General features: G+C 41.6%; 1 protein-coding gene across 3 annotated transcripts; it reads right to left on the minus strand.

The window, feature by feature from the left end:
• Window positions 1-5,919: 5,919 nt before the first annotated feature.
• RBM22 (RNA binding motif protein 22) lies at window positions 5,920-17,403 on the minus strand. 3 transcript variants are annotated; one of them, XR_009694209.1, is made up of 12 exons: window positions 17,286-17,403; window positions 16,806-16,859; window positions 15,845-15,874; window positions 15,124-15,256; window positions 13,958-14,058; window positions 13,681-13,853; window positions 12,303-12,503; window positions 11,138-11,302; window positions 10,218-10,306; window positions 9,888-10,019; window positions 8,238-8,419; window positions 5,920-6,241 (listed from the first exon to the last, which is right to left on the minus strand). XR_009694209.1 is itself a non-coding variant. In XM_061151748.1 (11 exons), the coding sequence occupies exons 1-11, from the start codon at window positions 17,337-17,339 to the stop codon at window positions 8,289-8,291; spliced, it is 1,239 nt and encodes a 412-aa protein (XP_061007731.1). In that variant the 5' UTR covers window positions 17,340-17,403; the 3' UTR covers window positions 7,052-8,288. The 3 variants fall into 3 exon arrangements, 2 of the variants coding, with proteins under 2 accessions (XP_061007731.1, XP_061007730.1); XM_061151748.1 differs by lacking the exon at window positions 5,920-6,241 and having other exon boundaries at window positions 7,052-8,419; window positions 9,912-10,019; XM_061151747.1 differs by lacking the exon at window positions 5,920-6,241 and having other exon boundaries at window positions 7,052-8,419; window positions 17,286-17,402.
• Window positions 17,404-18,368: the final 965 nt, after the last annotated feature.

The following is an 18,368-nucleotide window of genomic DNA, read 5'->3' on the forward strand; positions in this document are numbered from 1 at the left end:
GTGACCATAGTGATGGACACACAGGTAATAAGCAATCAGTCAGATTTTAGGCAATTACTGCTCTTGGCCGGATAAGATGTTCCTGCAGTGAATGCACCTTGAGAAGTAGGCTCATGGAAATGCCACTGGGGGTCAGTAAGGCTGAAACCTGAAGGAGAGCCTCCGATGACCATAGGGCTCCCTTTGGACATGACTTATTCCTTCCCCGCTGCCTCTCTCTGCCTCCTCCCTGACTCCCTCTGCTGGGGAGAGGAGAAGGCCACGAATCTAGCTAGTTCCCAGGTGTGAACCCTGGAAATCTAGCTGGTTTCCAGAAATAGAAAGAAAATGGCTGCATCTTCCTTTTGCTCCAGAGGAGTTTCGCTGTGCCCCACCCAGTCTTAAGGGGCCAACAGCTGATTTAGATTTACTTGCAATTGATGTGTGGTCTTGAATGTGCGGGCTGCCATTTAAAGCTGTGTTTCTGTGAACCGAAAGCCAACCATTAAAGTGTCTGAAACATGAAAGAGAGGATATGGACTGTCTTGGGTTGGCTCTGCTGTGCTCTGAGGGTAATGTTAACCAGCGGGTATGGAAGAGAAGCTTGCTGTACCCCAGAGTAAATCCTCATTCCTTCTCTTTTCTGAGGTGACTCTTACTGATGTTGTTAACAAAAAAAAAAAAAAAAAAAGGAATGTTTATTGTAAAAGTAAATAAATAAATGAGGTAGTAAAATGTGAAGGTGTCGGCCCATACAGCTCCTCCCATACACATATGGAGCCCTTCCCCGCTTCCTGCATTCTGCCCCATTCCCATATATACACCAGAGGTAACCACTGCTAATTGTTTTGCTCCCCTAGAATTCTAGACATAATTGAATAAATATGTACATGTATACAGATGCATAAGTACAAAGACATGTCTTTCTTTTAATGGGATCGTACAGTATTTGTTGTTCTATATTTTGCTTCTTTATTCAACAAGTAAAATTTGGATCCTGAAAAAGCAAGCCATTAACTTTTCATGTAATTTGGGAGCCTGGTATGCCCTTCCTATAAATTTTGTACTTTTGCCTGCTTTTGTTCTTTACATGAATGAAATCATACAGTGATATGGAAATGAAAGGGGCTGAGGATAACCCAAACACTGGGACAACTGACAGCAGACACGGCAGCAGTGAACATGGATGAACTACAGTTACATACAACGTGGAAGCATCTTAGAAACAGAACTGTGAGCAAAGGAAGGCAGGTATACAAAACACGCTTACTGATGCAAGGAGGTGTTTAATATGAAATGAGGACTTTGGAGGAAAGAAAGGTTTGTGATTGTGAAGGGACATAATGCCCCTTCTGGGGAAAGCTGGACAATTTCTATTTCCAGATATATGTGATTGTTACACAGATATCCACTTAAAATATTTAATTTAGTTGTGCATCTGTTGTTTATGCACTTTTTTGGTACATGAGTTACATTTTACCAAAACAATCCCTCCTTTTAAAAAAAAGTTAGTGGACATGGGAATTCCCTGGCGGTCCAGCGTTAGGTGGTCAGCGCTGTCACTGCTGAGGGCCCAGGTTCCCTCCCTGGTCAGGGAACTAAGACCCCACAACTGTGCAGTGTGGCCAAAATAAATGAATAATAAAATAAAATAAATTAAAAAGTTAATGGGCAGATTGATTGTCCAGCATTATTAACAAGAGTTCCAGGAGTTTTAAATGACTTGGGGTTCTCTGGATTTGAACAGAGACATAAACTCACACAATCTCCATGGCTGATTCATGTCAGTGTATGGCAAAAATCACTACAATATTGTAAAGTAATTAGCCTCCAACTAATAAAAATAAAGGGAAAAAAAAAAAACTCACACAATCTTCATCCTGTCATGAGAAGGATAAACTAAAGCCACACTTAGGGACCATGGCAGTGAACACTCACAGAATCCCAAAGTCACAAAGATACTTTGGAGGCTCCAGACAAAAAAGGTCACCTGACAGCAATAATGGAAAAACATCTTCAAGAAGTGAGTGCAGAGACTTCCCTGCTGGTTCAGTGGTTAGGACTCTGTGCTTCCACTGAGTGGGGTGAGGGTTTGATCCCTGGTGGGGGAACTAAGATCCTGCAAGCTGTGCACCGCAGCAAAAAAAAAAAAAAGTTAACTTTCAGACAAATAAATAGGAAAAGAGTTTTCATTAATCTCTGAGATAACTATAAAAGAACATTTTTTGGGCAAAATCCATAGAGAAAGCATAGTATCTAAGGAGCAATGATGACATCAGGAAGAGTTTAAAAAAAACCAAAGGCACATAGAGTGGTATAAATACATTTAAATATAAATGCACATGGATAAGACTCACCAGTTTAAAGGCAGAAACTCACAAATTCGATAAAAAGTAATTCTAGCTCTATGCTGTTCACAAAGCAGCACTCCTGAAAATGACACAAAAGTAAAATAAATGGAAAAGGATAAGCCAGTTAAAGAAGTTATTCCAAAGAAATGTGCTCTAGCCATATTAACATCAGACAAAGGGTACTTCTGGCAAAAAAAAAAAAAGGATTATTATGATAAATACCCTTATATAATACACTAAACCCATAATCACAGTGGAAGGTTTAACACATTTCTTTCAACTGTTGACTGCTTAGCAGACAAATAATGAATATGGATATAAAAATTTTGAACAATAAAATGAAAGTGTAGAATTCTGCCTCATCAAATTAGACAATACTCATTATTTTCAACTATGAAACACTTTAAAAAGTGAATACACAAAATTAAAACTTTTGTGCATCAAGAAACAGTCAAGAGAGTGAAGACAATCCATAGGAGATTATAACTGAAAGAATAAAGTAAATATTCATGAATTCAGTGATATAATTAAGTGACTGAATAAACAAATACATGAGGGGGAAAGGACAGATCTTCCTTCCCTACAAAAGACTTACAAATAATACATATAAACAATGCACATAGGTACCACCTCTTCCAGGAGGTGGAACTTATTTCCCCTCCTACTCATTACAGACTGGACTTACTGACTTGCTGCTTCCAAAGGGCATAGGAAGGAAAAATAGTAACTTCACAAAGACACCACTTTAACCAAGTGATCAAGGTTAACATCATCAGCAATATTCAACTTCCTGATGTAAATGGATGAGAAGGGCACCCCCATCTTGTGATACTTCCCTTAAACTCATAAGCCCAGTCTAAACAAATACAAACTGAGAGACATTCTACAAAATACCTGACCAGTTAGTCCTATTTAAATCTATCAAGATCATAAAAAACAAGGAAAGACTGAGAAATTCCCACTGCATTCTCTATTCGGGAGAAGGCATCTTTCCACCCAGTTGACTAAACCAGACACTTGACAGGTTAGTGGTGAGGGAAGAAGGGTCACCCGACTCCTCTGATTTCACCTCCATTTACTTCAGGTCCCCGTGTACCTTTGGTTTGGCTTTCCAACAGTCACTCTTTGCCCCATGGGCCATTATTGCCTTTGTCCAGCTGTCATGAGGCTATACCTTCTAAGCCTTCTCCAAGAGGGGAGGAGCTCAAAATACTACAGGCAGTGAGAATGGTTAGGAGGTAAGGCATTATGACAACTAGACAGAGGTTAAGTAGTGTGCGAGCTGGGAGTGCTGAAGTGAGGATTTGAACTCAGGTAATCTGGCTCCAGAATCTGTTTAAATCACCATTACTCTCACCCAAGTACTAACCAGGTCTTATCCTGCTTAGCTTCCAAGATCAGATGAGATCTGATGTGTTCAGGTGACACGGCTGTAGCAACGTGGCAGTATACAAGATTAACATACAGAAATCAGTTGCATTTCTTTATATTAACAATGAAATAGCAGAAAGGGAATATAAAAAGAATACCTTTTAAAATCGCACCAAATAAAATACTTAGGAATAAATCTGACCAAGGAGGCGAAAGAGTTATATGCTGAGGACTTGCTTTTGACTTGGAAGAAGACTCTTAAGAGTCCGGTGGTCTGCAAGGAGATCAAACCAGTCAATCCTAAGGAAATCAACCCTGAATATTCATTGGAAGGACTGATGCCAAAGCTCCAATACTTTGACCACCTGATGCGAAGAGCTAACTCAGTGGAAAAGACCCTGAAGCTGGGAAAGATTGAAGGCAAAAGGAAAAGGGGGCTGCAGAGGATGAGATGGTTAGATAGGATCACTGACTCACAGGACATGAATTTGGGCAAATTCTGTGAGATAGTGAAGGACAGGGGAGCCCTGCATGCTGCGGTCTGTGGTCACAAAGAGTGGGACACGACTTAGTGACTGAACAACAACAGCAAATAAAATGTTAATAGAAGACATTAAAGATTCAAATAAATGGAAAGATATCCCAAGCTCTTGGATTAGAAGAATATTGTTGAAATGGCCATATTACCCAAAACAATCTACAGTAATGTGATCTGTATCAAATTACCCATGATATTTTTCACAGAACTAGAACAAATAATCCTAAAATTTATATGGAAACATAAAAGACTCAGAATTATCTAGGCAATCCTGAGGAAAAAGAACAAAGCAGGAGGTATAACCCGCCCAGAATTCAGACAATACTACAAAACTAATCAAAACTGTGGTATTGGTACAAAAACAGACACACAGATCAACAGGACAGAATAGAGAACCCAGAAATAAACCCATACACATACGAACAATTAACCTTCAACAAAGGAGGCAAGATATAAAGTGGGAAAAAGGTCTCTTCAACAAGTGGTGCTGGGAAAATTGGACAGTTGAATGTAAATCGATGAAGTTAGAATACATTCTCACACAATGCACAAAAATAAACCCAAAATGGCTTAGTAACTTAAATATAAGACAAGACACCATAAAACATCTAGAAGAGATCATTGGCAAACCACTCTGACATAAATCATACTAATGTCAGTCTCTCAAGGTAATAGAAATAGAAAGAAGAAAATGGGACCAAATCAAACTTAAAAGCTTTCTCATAGCAAAGCAAACTATAAAAACAAACAAAATGAAAAGACAACCTACAGAATGGGGGAAAATATTTGCAAATGATGGGGCTGATAAGGGCTCAATTTCCAAAACAATGTTGAGCCCATACAACTCAACAACATAAACAAATCCAATTGAAAAATGGGTAGAAGACCTAGACATTTCTCCAAAGAGGACATACAGATGGCCAATAGGCACATAAAGATGCTCAATATCACTAATTACTAGAGAAATGCAAATCAAAACTACCATGGGGTACCATCTCACATCAGTCAGAATGGGCATCATTAAAAAGTCTGCAAATAACAAATGCTGGGGAGGGTGTAGAGAAAAGGGAACTCTCTTATACTGTCAGTGGGCATGTAAGTTGGTGCAGCCACTATTGAAAACAGTATGGAGGTTCCTCAGAAAACAAGAATTACCATATGATCCAGCAATCCCACTCCTGGGCATATATCTGAACAAAACTGTAATTCAAAAATACACATGCACCCCAATGTTCATAGCAGCCAAGACATCTATCAACATTTAGGATAAATGGATAAAGATGTGTTACATACATACAATGGACTACTGCTGCTGCTGCTGCTGCTGCTAAGCCACTTCAGTCGTGTCTGACTCTGTGCGACCCCACAGACGGCAGCCCACCAGGCTCCCCCGTCCTTGGGATTCTCCAGGCAAGAACACTGGAGTGGTTGCCATTTCCTTCTCCAATGCATGAAAGGAAAAGTGAAAGTGAGGTCGCTCAGTTGTGTCCGACTCCTAGCAACCCCATGGACTGCAGCCCACCAGGCTCCTCCATCCATGGGATTTTCCAGGCAAGAGTATTGGAGTGGGGTAGTATACATGTGTTTAACTGAGTCACTTTGCTGTATATTAGAAATTAACACACTGTAAATCAACTATACTTCAATTTTTAAAAAAGTAAAAATCTCCATTACTCAGTGTAAATAAAAAAGGAGTTTCTTCTTTATTTTTTTGTCATCAGATCTGACATCTTTTATGAGAGTAACAGTAGCTGCTGTTACAGATAGATCCTCAGGACTCAATGGCTTACTGTAACAAAAATTCCTCTTATCATAAGGCTCTCCTTTTAGCAGCGATAGAGGAACCCAGCCTCCTTCCATTTTGTGACTGCCATCTTCCAGAGATCATTCAGCCAGCAGATGGGAAAGAGTTCATAGCTCTGAGTGGGTGAGATGTTTCTACAGCCGAGGTCTGGGAATGGCAAAGTTTACTTTTCACCAAGTGAACCCCTGGCTATGTACCCTAGAGGAAAAAGAAATGGAGTTTGGTAAGCACCTCTGAGTTTTTGCCAAAATCTAATTGCTCATAATTCTGATTTACTTAAGGCTAATCAAGTACTTACTTTATACTTCGTTTGCTTATACTTTTTAAAAAACACTTATCCACAGCCAGCTAGTAAACAAACATTTAGAATGTTCTCAAAAAGGCAGGAATACACAACTGGATAGTCAAGATTACATATGTATATATACATACCCAGATATAGCTGAATTTGGAGATAAAAAACACTGCTTCACATTACCAGACTGGCTAAAAATCTCTCACATGCTCAAAAGTAACCCTCCCTCCACCATCACAAAAAACCCTACCCGAAGGGTGTCAGAATATTTGGAAGTATCCCTACATTGCTTCACATCTGATACTAGTAGAATTAAATTATCTAAGTGCTTCTAGATCAATTTTAAATCTTAAAAAAAAATGCAAGATAAAGTTCTCTAGAGGAAAACAACAAAAATTCGTGAGCTAAAACAGGGTAAAAAGAGGTATATTCATTCTATAAGTAGGTACGTTTGAGATAAAAGTGACATGGGAATTAGTTCTAGAAAAATGGGCTTGTAGATCAATTTTTCCTGATTCCTTTTAAAACGACTTATATAATACTAAGATGACATTTTAAAGCTACCAAGTATCCACAACCACATGGCAGGCTCTGTGTTGAGTACCTTCTGTGTATTATCTTATTTCGACCCCTCAAGTAACCTTTGACATAAGTACTAAAAGGGCCTGGGTCTTCAGAATAGATAAAGATCAGAATCAAAACAGAAACATATCTAAAGCAAAAACATATCTTTATATATAACTTGTTTCTAACTCCCACTGACCTCAAGTTCAGCTACCAAGGATAAAGAAAACAGAAATAAACCTATGACAACATTTGGAAAATTGACCCGTTTTAATTTTTCAAAACAAAAATACAACACAACATCAATTTTTTTTTTTTTTTTGCCATCTACCATTCAATTATTTCCAAATATTCTAAGACCAAACAGAATCCCCTGCCCAGAGCAGGGAATTAAAATGAGAGGCTGAAGTCACACAAAGGTGAATGCTGCAGATTGACATTCCAGCCGTAGGCCACAAGTCTTCCATTCAAACACACTCTTAATTCTTTTCCTTTCACAGTTTGTTAAAGTGTTTTACAGGAAGTTCTTTAAAATAATTTCATTTCAAATGCCAGGTTTCTTCAATGATACACAGCTCCATGAAATCTGTGTCTCCATCTGATTGACAGGAATGAAAAGGAATTTTTGTCTTTTTTGGTGGCGTAAAAAGGTAAACCTATCAGCCAGATTCCTTTAGTAATAAATCAGGAAAGGAGACATAAGATCTGGGTTGTGCTGGGTGCTGTTTCTACTTGTCTTTCAAGAGTGTGACTTTAGAAGCATTAAATCACACTCTTGCCACTACAATGATTAGTACTAGTAATCTTTTTTTTTAGATGATAAAAAGGAAAATATCCAATGGACACAAAAAAGGTCAAAAATTGTTTGCTTGTTTTTCTTACTGCAGTTCATTTCCCCCCGCCCCCCCACCCACCAATGGCAACCCACTCCAGTACTCTTGCCTGGAAAATTCTATGGACTGAGGAGCCTGGTAGGCTACAGTCCATGGGGTTGCAAAGAGTTGGACATGACTGAGTGACTTCGCAGGCCAGGCATCCGCCAAAAGAAGATACAAAATGAACATATGGTTGGGATGGTTAACTCCGTTGGACATTCCAATTCACCCAGTTGCTTGTTCCCCATACAGATGAGGGGAAGAGGCATTAGGTTTTATTAGTAATGTTATAGCAGTAACCAGATGTGTTAATGGCAGCTTATTTCAGGTCCATCAATCCTTTGAGAACACATAGAGGAAATCATGGCTGTCGTTCTCCAACTGCCCACATCTGAATACATTCCACTACCATGGAAACTACAAAGGAAGGAAAAATATATTTATTCCGGGATTCATTTACTAGGATCTTTACGCGCCCTCGCTTCCGTAGAGCCCCAGAGCGTGATGAGTGCTAGGGGCTGCTGTGTTTCCCGGCATGTGCTCCCATCCTCTGCGGGTCCTGAGAAGGATAGTGGATTGGTCCTGGAGCCCTCATGAACGGAGGGGGTGGTCCCATGGGGTGGAACATGTGTGGCCCAAAACCTACAGATGGGAGAGAACAAATCTGTTAGGTTTGCAATTCTCTTGACAACCTTTCAAACCATGAATCTAAGGTCCAAACCAGCTATACATAAATCAAACTGACATGGTGCTTCAGGAAATGCTGGTTCACAAGACTTGCTTAGGAATGTCTACCTGCATGACTTCTTTGGTTTCAGAAATCTTTCCCCTCGGACAGCTAAAAACAACTCCATAGGTCTCAAGGTATTGTTAGTATGTCACCTGAGCCTTTGCTATCTCTCGAACATGCCAATCCTACCAGATAGGATTTGATCAGAATTTGGGAGGTGAGGGAGAAATCAGGCTGGCGGCAAGACCCTGTCATCGTTAATCTCAATGCTTTATACTAGAACGAAGGTTGTTCAGAAACCAGGACTTACTCCAGTGAGTATGGGAACTCTGCCCAGGCGAACTGGTTACTTGCAATTTACTTACACAGTTCACACTGGCACTGATAGTGCTGTACACAGTGCTGATCCCTGCACTGTTTATTACTTGTCACGAACAAGATAAAGAGCTGGAGCCAAACTGTAACTTCATCACACAATTAAGCACACTGTTCAGTTTATCTAACAATTTTTTTGTTAACACAACTTCCTTACGAGCTTCCTTGGTGGTTTAGTGGCTAAGACTCCACACTTCCAATGCAGGGGGCCCAGGTTCCATCCCTGGTCAGGGAACTAGATCCCACATGCCACAACTGAAGATCCCTCATACTGCAACAAAAACCTAAGATTCTGCATGCGGCAACAAAGACCTGGTGCAGCCAAATAAATAAATAAAAATATTAAGAAAAAAAAAAAAAACCTTCCTTAATGAATTTACATTCTGGTGCAAACTCCTTATCTTGCTACAAGCAGATGACACCCACAGCCTACACTTTAAGCAATGATGCTCCAGGGCATCAGTTAGGATTTAGAACAGAGAACAAACTGATGATGTTAAGTTGCTTTACAACTTAAGTTTAAGTTAAGTTTAAACTTAAGTTTGTCCAATTCTTTCTTAAGCTATGTACTGTACCCTGCCAGCCTCTTCTGTCCATGGGATTTCCCAGACAACAATACTGGAGTGGGTTGCCATTTCCTCCTCCAGGGGATCTTCCCAACCCAGGGATCCTCTTTATGTCTCTTGCGTTGGCAGGTGGGTTCTTTACCACTAGTGCTACCTGGGAAGTCCCAAACTAATGATAGATCATTGTAGTCACAGTAACGCCCATTCTGATGATACATATACTTAGATCTTTAGAAAACTGGTGACTTCCTTCTTAGCAAACCAGTAAAAAATGAAAATACCTGGAATGACATCAGTCAGGTTTACTTGCAGACTTCTATGGAGCAGACCTGAAGGCTTAGATATGTTAGACATGATGGTACAGGGTCTGAATAGACTTCAGGAGGATTTCCCTGAGTAAAGTCTAACCCATTTCCCTACTTCCTAAGAAAGAAGTTACCTGGGGGTGGGGGCGGGGCAATACCAGGTGGGGGTGGCAGGGCAATGTTCACCACGGCCGGAGGACCACTGGGGGGTAGGTTGAAGTAGTTGGCAGAGGCTTCTTCTTCTGCGGCAGGAGGTGGAGGAAGAGCTACAGAAGAGAAAACAGCTAGTTAGAGCAGAAGACCACTGTGCCACAGTTCCCACTACCCTGAAACCCTGAGAGGTCCTGCTGGGAGAACACAGCTGCTGGGAGCCAGAGGCCGGTCTCCTCTAACATTCGAGGAAGGTCAGGCAGTATGAGTATTTGAAGTTAGCAAGCTACTGGGTAGGCAGAATCTGCACTCACCTCCTGGGAGCCCTGGAACGGGCTCGAGCTTGATTCCAGAGTCTGTGGTCCCGTCCTTCTCCTTTTCTTTCCCTCTGGCTGCCTGGGACCTGGGAGACAGACATTCATGCAGTCAGCACTTGGTTCCACCTTCTCTCACACCTCTGTTTCTCATGTTTCCTAGTCAAACAGAGCTCCTTCACTCCTGCCTCTTCAGCACTCACTTTTTCCTCATAAATGCCACAGTGCACAGTAGATAGGAGCAAAGGTTTTGAAGACAGAAAGACTTGGTTTCAAAATTTGCTAGAATCGCCTTAGGGGATTCAGGAGGCAACAACACTGGGTTGAGACCAGTGTTCAGGAAGCACTCTATGAGGTCTCCCTGGCTCCAAGCCAGAAACCTGTTCCACTTTTGAATGTTCAGGGCATTTTACCTCTCTCTTATGCAATAACCACTTTCAGGCATAAATTAGCTGTTCTTCTTCACTAAACAATTGGCCTTTAAGGACAGAATCCAGGTCTACTTAATTCATGTGTAAACTCGCATGCCCTAGTATTATCCTTGGCCTATAATATCTGGTCACAGAACACATGAACCTTCAAACCATCAGATTGCTACACGAAAACCCTGAATAAATTTCCAAAGTAGCATCTTCCTGATATCCACAGGAACAAGCGTCAGACATAATGAAAAATTCTTTTTAAATGTCCTGCTGATTTAAGGCTGTTCACCAAAAGCTTACTAATCCCTAGATAATGAAAAGGTTTCTTGAAAATCTCAATAATGGTTTTTTTTAATTTTTGCTGTGCCACGCAGCATATGGGATCTTAGTTCCCTAACCAGGGATTGAACCCACACCACCTGCAGTGGTAGCACAGAGTCTTAACCACTGGCCGGCCATGGAAATCAGAATGCTATTTTAATATAGTCTCATGCTCACCTTCCCCATTTCACGTTGAGCCTGCGGCCATTGACAATCAACTTATTAAAGGACTTCTCGGCAGCCACTTCTGCAGCCTGCCTTGTGGCAAACTGGATGAAAGCACACTGCTGTCTTTGCACAACGGTGATGGTCCGGATCTCTCCAAACTGGTAGAAGTGATTCCTAAAGGGATACAGGTAAAGAAAAATGAGAGCTGACAACACAGACATTCCCAGGAGGTTGAATATAGATTATTAACTCTTTCACTGATTCACCATGAGGCAAGTGGCCTCACAGTGATCTGCCTAATTACCTGTAGGTGGTTTCCGCTATGCCTACTGTGGTCGCCCCTACTGTGGGCACTGTATACTGAGGAAGGGAAAGAAAAAAATGAGTAAAGGCTATCAAACATTTTAGGGCTTTTCCTATGGAGGAAAGGGGGCTCCAGTAGGTTCCCTAAGGATGTTAAATCCTAGGTAAGAGGTTAGCAAAGTATTGCGCCCAGGGCTGATAAGCCAAGAATGTTTAAGTAAAAAATGGTTTAAGGTTGCAAAAAAGAAGAAGAGAAAGAGGAGGTGGAAGAAAGTCTGCCATCCCTGGGGAACTGTCTAGCTCACTTAGGTTTAATGTAGATCGGCTAACAAGGGTAGGTTCTACACCTGTAAGAGTTTCTTCTCCACGCTCTTTGCAAGAAGTAATTCCCACCACTATCTGCCCAGATGTCTTATCCAGCCAAGCAAAATACAAGAATAACACAAAATTACCAAATACCAATCTCTTAAAAAAAAAATCAACAAGTTAAACCATCTATTTTTTTTTTTTTAAATAATTGCAAATCTCTCTTTCTCCTATGTAATTAATCATTCCTGAAAAAAAAAAAAAAAAAAAAATCATTCCTGGTTGGGTCCATAGATTGCATGTGCCATCTTTAGAAATTCTAATGGTTATTAGGTCAAATAGAATCTCATGTAATTATTATCCTAAGCAAGCACAGAATAAGCACTATTGAAGAGTATTATCTGTCATCATAAAGAACTTTATAAAAATTCCAGTCAGCATGATACTACAGGGCAACTAAAAAAAATGTACTTGGTACAGAATTATGTTTTCTCAAGTTTTTGCCAAAAAATATTATTCCAGGGCAGGTGAAAGTAAAGATAACTCATAAATTATATTCACAAACCTTAGATCGGTCTCAGTAATGGTATCGCCCAGACCACCAACATACAGTGTGGTGATAGTCTTGTCCTCTGGTGGGTCCAGACGTGGCATTGTTGAAGCCCGCTTCAAGAGTTTATCTGCCACAGGGTCATTGATTCCATAATATCGGTCTTTAATGTTCTGATCAGCAAGGGGGTCATCTGGATCTGTTGGTTTTTCATGTCTATGGTTCAAGAAAGAACAATGCATAAAGATGAAACAAAAGAAAAAATTTTACACGTACCAAACAACAGCAGCTATACAAAGACCCCTGAAATGTTTTTTGAACTAGATACCATGGCCATACCAAGACATAATTATTAAAACAGAGCTAATATCAAGGAACTTACTGTATCACACAAGGACGTGCTAGCCTCCTAAAAGTCATTTAAATGGGCCACAGCGTGGAAGTTTCCTTATAAACAAATGCTTTTGGGCTTCTCTGGTGGTACAGTGGATGGCAGTCTGCCTGCCAATGCAGGGGACACAGGTTCAATCCCCAATCGGGGAAGATTTCACATGCGGTGTAGCAACCAAGCTGGTGCACCACAACTACTGGAGCTCGCACGCTGCAGGGCCCTTGAGCCACAAGTAACGAGGCTGTGTGCTTCAACTACTGAAGCCCAAATACCTAGAGAGAGCCCATGCTCTGCAACAAGAGAAGCCACCACAATGAGAAGCCTGTGCACCATAACGAAGAGCAGCCCTCACTCACTCCAAGCAGAGAAAAGTTCACACAGAGCAACAAAGACCCAGAGCAAGCAACAAATATATAAATGCGAAAGAAATGCTTCTCGGCGCAATTCACTTCAAAACCAAAGGTAACCACAACATGGTTACCCCTCTCCAGGGCAACGGTTCTTAATGTATCTGAGGTCTTGTATTCCACGCAAGAGTATGATTAATCTATGGACCCAACCCCAGAAATAGGGAGAGCTAATTTTTTGTCAGGGGTGGGGTTTACCAACACCAAGGTAAAAACTCCTAATCCAGATGCCTGGCAGTCTTGACTCAAACATACTCACACTTTAGAAGTCTGGCTTTAATCTTATTTCAACTATACACTGAGATTCAAGCCAGTCATACCATGATAGCCAAGATTGACATCATAGGTAGGAACCTGAGGTCAACACTGATATTTTACGGCAAGGCAACTTAGTCTCCCAAGGCTTGGTCATAGGTAAAAGTTCCATTATACACAAGAACAACAATTCAATCTATCTCTGCTCCTAAGATATAAGATACATCACACTAGCTATATAAACTTTAACATTTTGAAGCATAGTTTAAGCCAACACGTCCCCCTTCATAGATAACTAGTCATCTGAAAGCAAACACTGAAAAAGCAGTTCAGCTCTTGCCTGTATGGACACTCCTCTCCTCTCTTACACTCTCCTTTCACCCAGAAGGAGCAAATGTGCGGTCGATTCCTTTTGTAGTAGGGTGTGGTCCGGGCCAGTTTGAGCAGCATGTCACTGGTGGATGTGGCTTTCCCCAACATGCCAACTGGCCGCGTTCCATCAGAGTTGGAAATCTATAGAGGAATGACACATTCCGAAGGTAAATTACACAGACTATGTCAATCCCCTAGGATTCTTTCATCAAATATAAAACTATATCAAGCAAGTGGCAGCGCACCTCTCTCTCCATATTCTGCGTGTAGTACTCTTTGTTGACGTCGGACTTTGGCATGTCATCCTTAAAAGACAATCCTGCATCACGAACCTGGATGGGCAGGCCTAGAACAAAGGAAAGGAAGAAAAAACTCAAGATACATTTTAAACCATATCCAAACTGAGTATGTAGACAGAATAATATAACATCATTCTTCCTTTCTCCACTTTATTTAGTAACAGAAGCTTTATTTTAATTCAGAATCTGTAGCACTGTCAAGCTAATACTACTACAGAGCATTCTAAGACATTATCCAAATTCCTAAGTTTTCATGAAATGAATGTTTAAATATTTTAGATGAACAAGCTCTTACTAGTCAGATTTGACTTGCAGTTAATAATGCATCTAGCTTTTACTATATCATAACTTAAAACAAATGTAAAAAGTGGATTATTTTTAGACTTGTCCTACAGATCCTCTGAATAGTCATAGTCATGTAAGGATCACTGTACTGCAGAACTAGAACACTCCCTTAACAAACATACAAATAATATTAAACAGAATGTGACCAGGACTCTGATTTGTAGAGTTAACTTTCTGAACTTAACATAAATAAACTTAGATGTTCCCTTTTCCTTTTATTGCATAGTAGAACTTGCTGAAAGGATGTTTTTCTGAAAAACAAAAAAGTTGCCTGCAGTTAAAAAGTCACTCCCAAAAGCAGTTACTCTCAAACAGTAGCAACACAGTGTATCAGTCCTAACAACACAGTTGATACAAAAACCCAAAGCACAATAGCCTGAACTCTGGTAGGGATTGTGGAAGAAATGTTCCGGATCTAGACAGGAGTCCCAGGCAAAGAAATTACCTGTCACAGCAACAATGCCTCTAACTTACCTTGGCTACAAAGGTATACAGAAGGGAGGTTTAAGGTTTAAGGCCTCCCTTCTGTATAATATAGTATTTAGTATAGTTGTGTTGACTAATTACCAACCTTTCTTAAAATCACTATTGTTCAGAACTCTAGAATAATCTAGTATGGTTCTTTTCTTCTTGGGAAAAGCAGAGCACAACAGACATTTCAAAGTGGGTCAGAGCCAGAGTCGGGGTGAGAAGAGGGAGACAGGAAGCCTGCTGTGTTGTTGAGAGCAGCGGCACACTTTCAGAACTGTGGGACAAGTCAAACATACCGTACTCTAGGTCTAAGAGGCAGGTCTGACAGACATTCTTCAATTTACTGCAGGTCTGGCACACTTCAGTCTTCTTGAAACGCATGCGGACCCCAGGGCACCAGCGAAACACTGTGAATGGCCTGGCACAGATCTGGAACACAAGATAAAGCCACAGGGTGTTAAAGGTCCTGATCTGGACAACTAATCCAGGAGATTTAGTAACATCAGGGGATTCAAAGAAAGGATCCCCAAATCTAGGGTTTAGAAGAGATCTTAGCAATCATCTAAACAGGATCTGATGTTTCAATCCTTTACAACACTCTTCTTCAGTAGTTTAAATACTCAAAAATCAAAGTCCTCCCCACTCTAGAGGTCACCAGCATTAACAATGTAATTCTTAAATCTTTTATGGGGTGAGTAGGGAGTGTCCTACACTTCTTTAAGAATTTTATATCTATGACCTTCCCCCTCAGCTTAAAAATGTTCATGGGCATAATCACAGAACATCTGATATATGCAATCCCAGGGGGTTCAAAGACCAACCACAGACATCAAGTTAAGAATCCCTGCATTAAACAGCTCATTTTCTTACCTCTACCCTAAACAGTTAACAGCCAAAGAGTACATAAATGATACATGAATGCATGTGTCACACTCACTTTTATAAAGGACTTCAAACATCAGGGAGTAGAAGAAAAAAGGAAAATAAAACTAAATCATTACTCTTTAACACACTTACTTTGCATTCCTTCCCATACTTTTCTTTGGTCTGAAAGAGAAAAAACAGAGGAGTTACAGACACGGGGGAAAAAAGCTGACGCCTGCTCCTTCTCTACATAGGATCCAAAAGTATCTGGAAATCCCTGGCATCTTAAGGGGTGAGAGGGGGAAACGGGACCCTACCCTTTTTGGGGAGGAGGGCAAAGAAGGGGCTGGGATATAATCTAATCACATACAAACTATGACCTCTTAGGAAGTTTATGGATCTAACACGGAGTAAGTATGTACCTTTCCAGAACCACAATTCTTAGATTCACCTCTGGCTCCCAAGTTCTCTCCCAAGAACAATTTCCTAATGGTTTCCACAGTCCCTAAAGCACAGAGGATGCAGCCACGGCCAATCCATTTTCCAAAGTTTAATCAGAGGTAACTACTACACACTCATCCTGTGATGGTCCTCTGTATATAATAAATCAATACCTCCGAGATTGATCACAACACAGCCCTAATTATTAAATATAAACTGCTGCTAATTTTACTCTCATTTATAAGGAGAGAAAGTATATTACACTAAACACATTATAAGGTGTGGAGGCCAAAAGGCACTTGACTTCAGTCCTGGTTCTCCTTCTAATTTGCTGAGGTCCCTGGAGTCAGAATGTCTGAACTTAAATCCTAGTTCCACACCATACTTGCTGTATTCAACATAAACTCTCTTTGCCTCTGGTTAACACACCTGATTCCTATGTAAATGTTCAATGGATATTAGCTATTATTATGACTCCTAGATCACAGACCGTCGCCAAGCTCCAAAGTGAGAGAACATGACAGTCCTTTGCAAATTCTTCCTACGCTTCAGGTTAGTAAAGAAGCATCATTACTTCTTCGTGGCTAAGAGAAATACATGACCGACAGTCTGCGAGTACCACAACATTGACAGAACATATACAGCAGGTCCCGTTTTACACTCACTCACTCACCATTCGGATATATGGGTTTTCTCCAAGACACGTCTGGCACAGAATAGGGAAGTCCTGGTGAAAATGGGAAAACTGGTTGAACGCCAAGCTCCAAAGGCCTTGCCATCTCAGCCACTGTCGTGCGGCGGGGGGGAGGGGGCGAGGAGCGAGGCTGGGGAACAGGGGGAACCCATGGTCCAGCACAGGCCGGGTCGCAGGAGGGGGTGCTGTATGCACTTCCGGGAGGCGGCGGGAGTAAAGACCCGCTCGAAAAGAGTGGAGGGAGTAGGGACAGAAAGGGAGCTGGTCCCAGACCCTGGCTAAACCCCCTCCATCCAAGCCCTCAGGAGGGCCGCCCTCCAGCCTTCAGCCGTAGCCGAGTTAGGCCGCGGTGCTGGCTTCTTGGAATTCCCTCGGCCGCACCGCAGCCACGTCCCTGCCCGCCCGCTGGAGGTCTGACTTCGCTGCCTCTTTCTGTCCTCCTCCGGCAGGCTCACTCACCGCATCCTCCCAGTTCTGCCTGTTGTAGGTGTTGGAACCTAGGGAGGTCGCCATCTTGAGAGCGTCTGGAGGCAGCCGCAGCTTCCGAGTTGGGAGAGGACCGCCACAATCCCGTCAGGCCCCGCGGCTGCCTCCCCGCACGTCACGTCTTATTTACGCGTCTTGCGCGCCCTTAAGGGCGGCACCTTGTGTAATGGAATCGCTTGCTTGGAATTTCTTAACAATTGGACTCCAGGTACTTCCTTCCAGGGGTGACAGCCAGGAATGAAGAGTCACAACTTCAACTGGTTTATTTAAAAATTGAGTGAAAGAATAAAGGAACTATAATAAACGAGGGCCTGGAATTAAAACAGCGTCGACCCCAATGAGCGCTTATTATGCCAAAAAGTGGGGGGAACGTCTTGGGGTGACTATCTCTTTTAATTCCCACAATAAGCCCGCTATAAGGTTGCCAGATTTAGCAAAAACCCAGAACGTCTAGTAAAATGTGAATTTGAGATAAACAACGAAAATTACTTTAGTATAAATTTGTTCCAAACATGCTTACACTAAATAATGACTCGTTTTTCTGAAAGTGAAATTTAGGAGGATGTCCTGTACTTTTCTGGCAACCACTGCCCTCTAGGCAAGTGGGAGTGTACCTCGTTTATAGAAGGAAACCGAGGTTTAGAGAGACTAACTTGTTCTGGTCGTGTAGCTAAAAAATGGTGAAGCCACAAATCCAAAGACAATAGTACTTTTTCCAACTTCTTAAATGAAAAGCTTTATGGATCAACACTGCTGCTGCTAAGTCGCTTCAGTCGTGTCCGATTCTGTGCGACCCCACAGACGGCAGCCCACCAGGTTCTACCGTCCCTGGGATTCTCCAGGCAAGAACACTGGAGTGGGTTGCCATTTCCCTCTCCAATGTGTTAAAGTGAAAAGTGAAAGTGAAGTCTCTCAGTCGTGTGCGACTCTTCGCGACCCCATGGACTGCAGCCTACCCGGCTCCTCCGCCCATGGGATTTTCCAGGCAAGAGTACTGGAGTGGGTTGCCACTGCCTTCTCCGATGGATCAACACATGTACTGTTAAATCATTTTTG

Source organism: Dama dama, chromosome 9 (assembly GCF_033118175.1).
Source record: "Dama dama isolate Ldn47 chromosome 9, ASM3311817v1, whole genome shotgun sequence".
In the NCBI taxonomy this organism is placed as follows: domain Eukaryota; kingdom Metazoa; phylum Chordata; class Mammalia; order Artiodactyla; family Cervidae; genus Dama; species Dama dama.

What these genes read in the sequence shown, in the direction of transcription:
- RBM22 (XM_061151747.1), bottom strand. Translation starts at nt 17,339, where the DNA reads ATGGCGACCTCCCTAGGTTCCAACACCTACAACAGGCAGAACTGGGAG. An exon ending in CGCAGAATATGGAGAGAGAG is followed by an intron (nt 13,854 to 13,957) that starts GTGCGCTGCCAC and finishes ATTCCTCTATAG; the next exon opens with ATTTCCAACTCTGATGGAAC. An exon ending in CTCAACGTGAAATGGGGAAG is followed by an intron (nt 10,307 to 11,137) that starts GTGAGCATGAGA and finishes TCTGTCTCCCAG; the next exon opens with GTCCCAGGCAGCCAGAGGGA.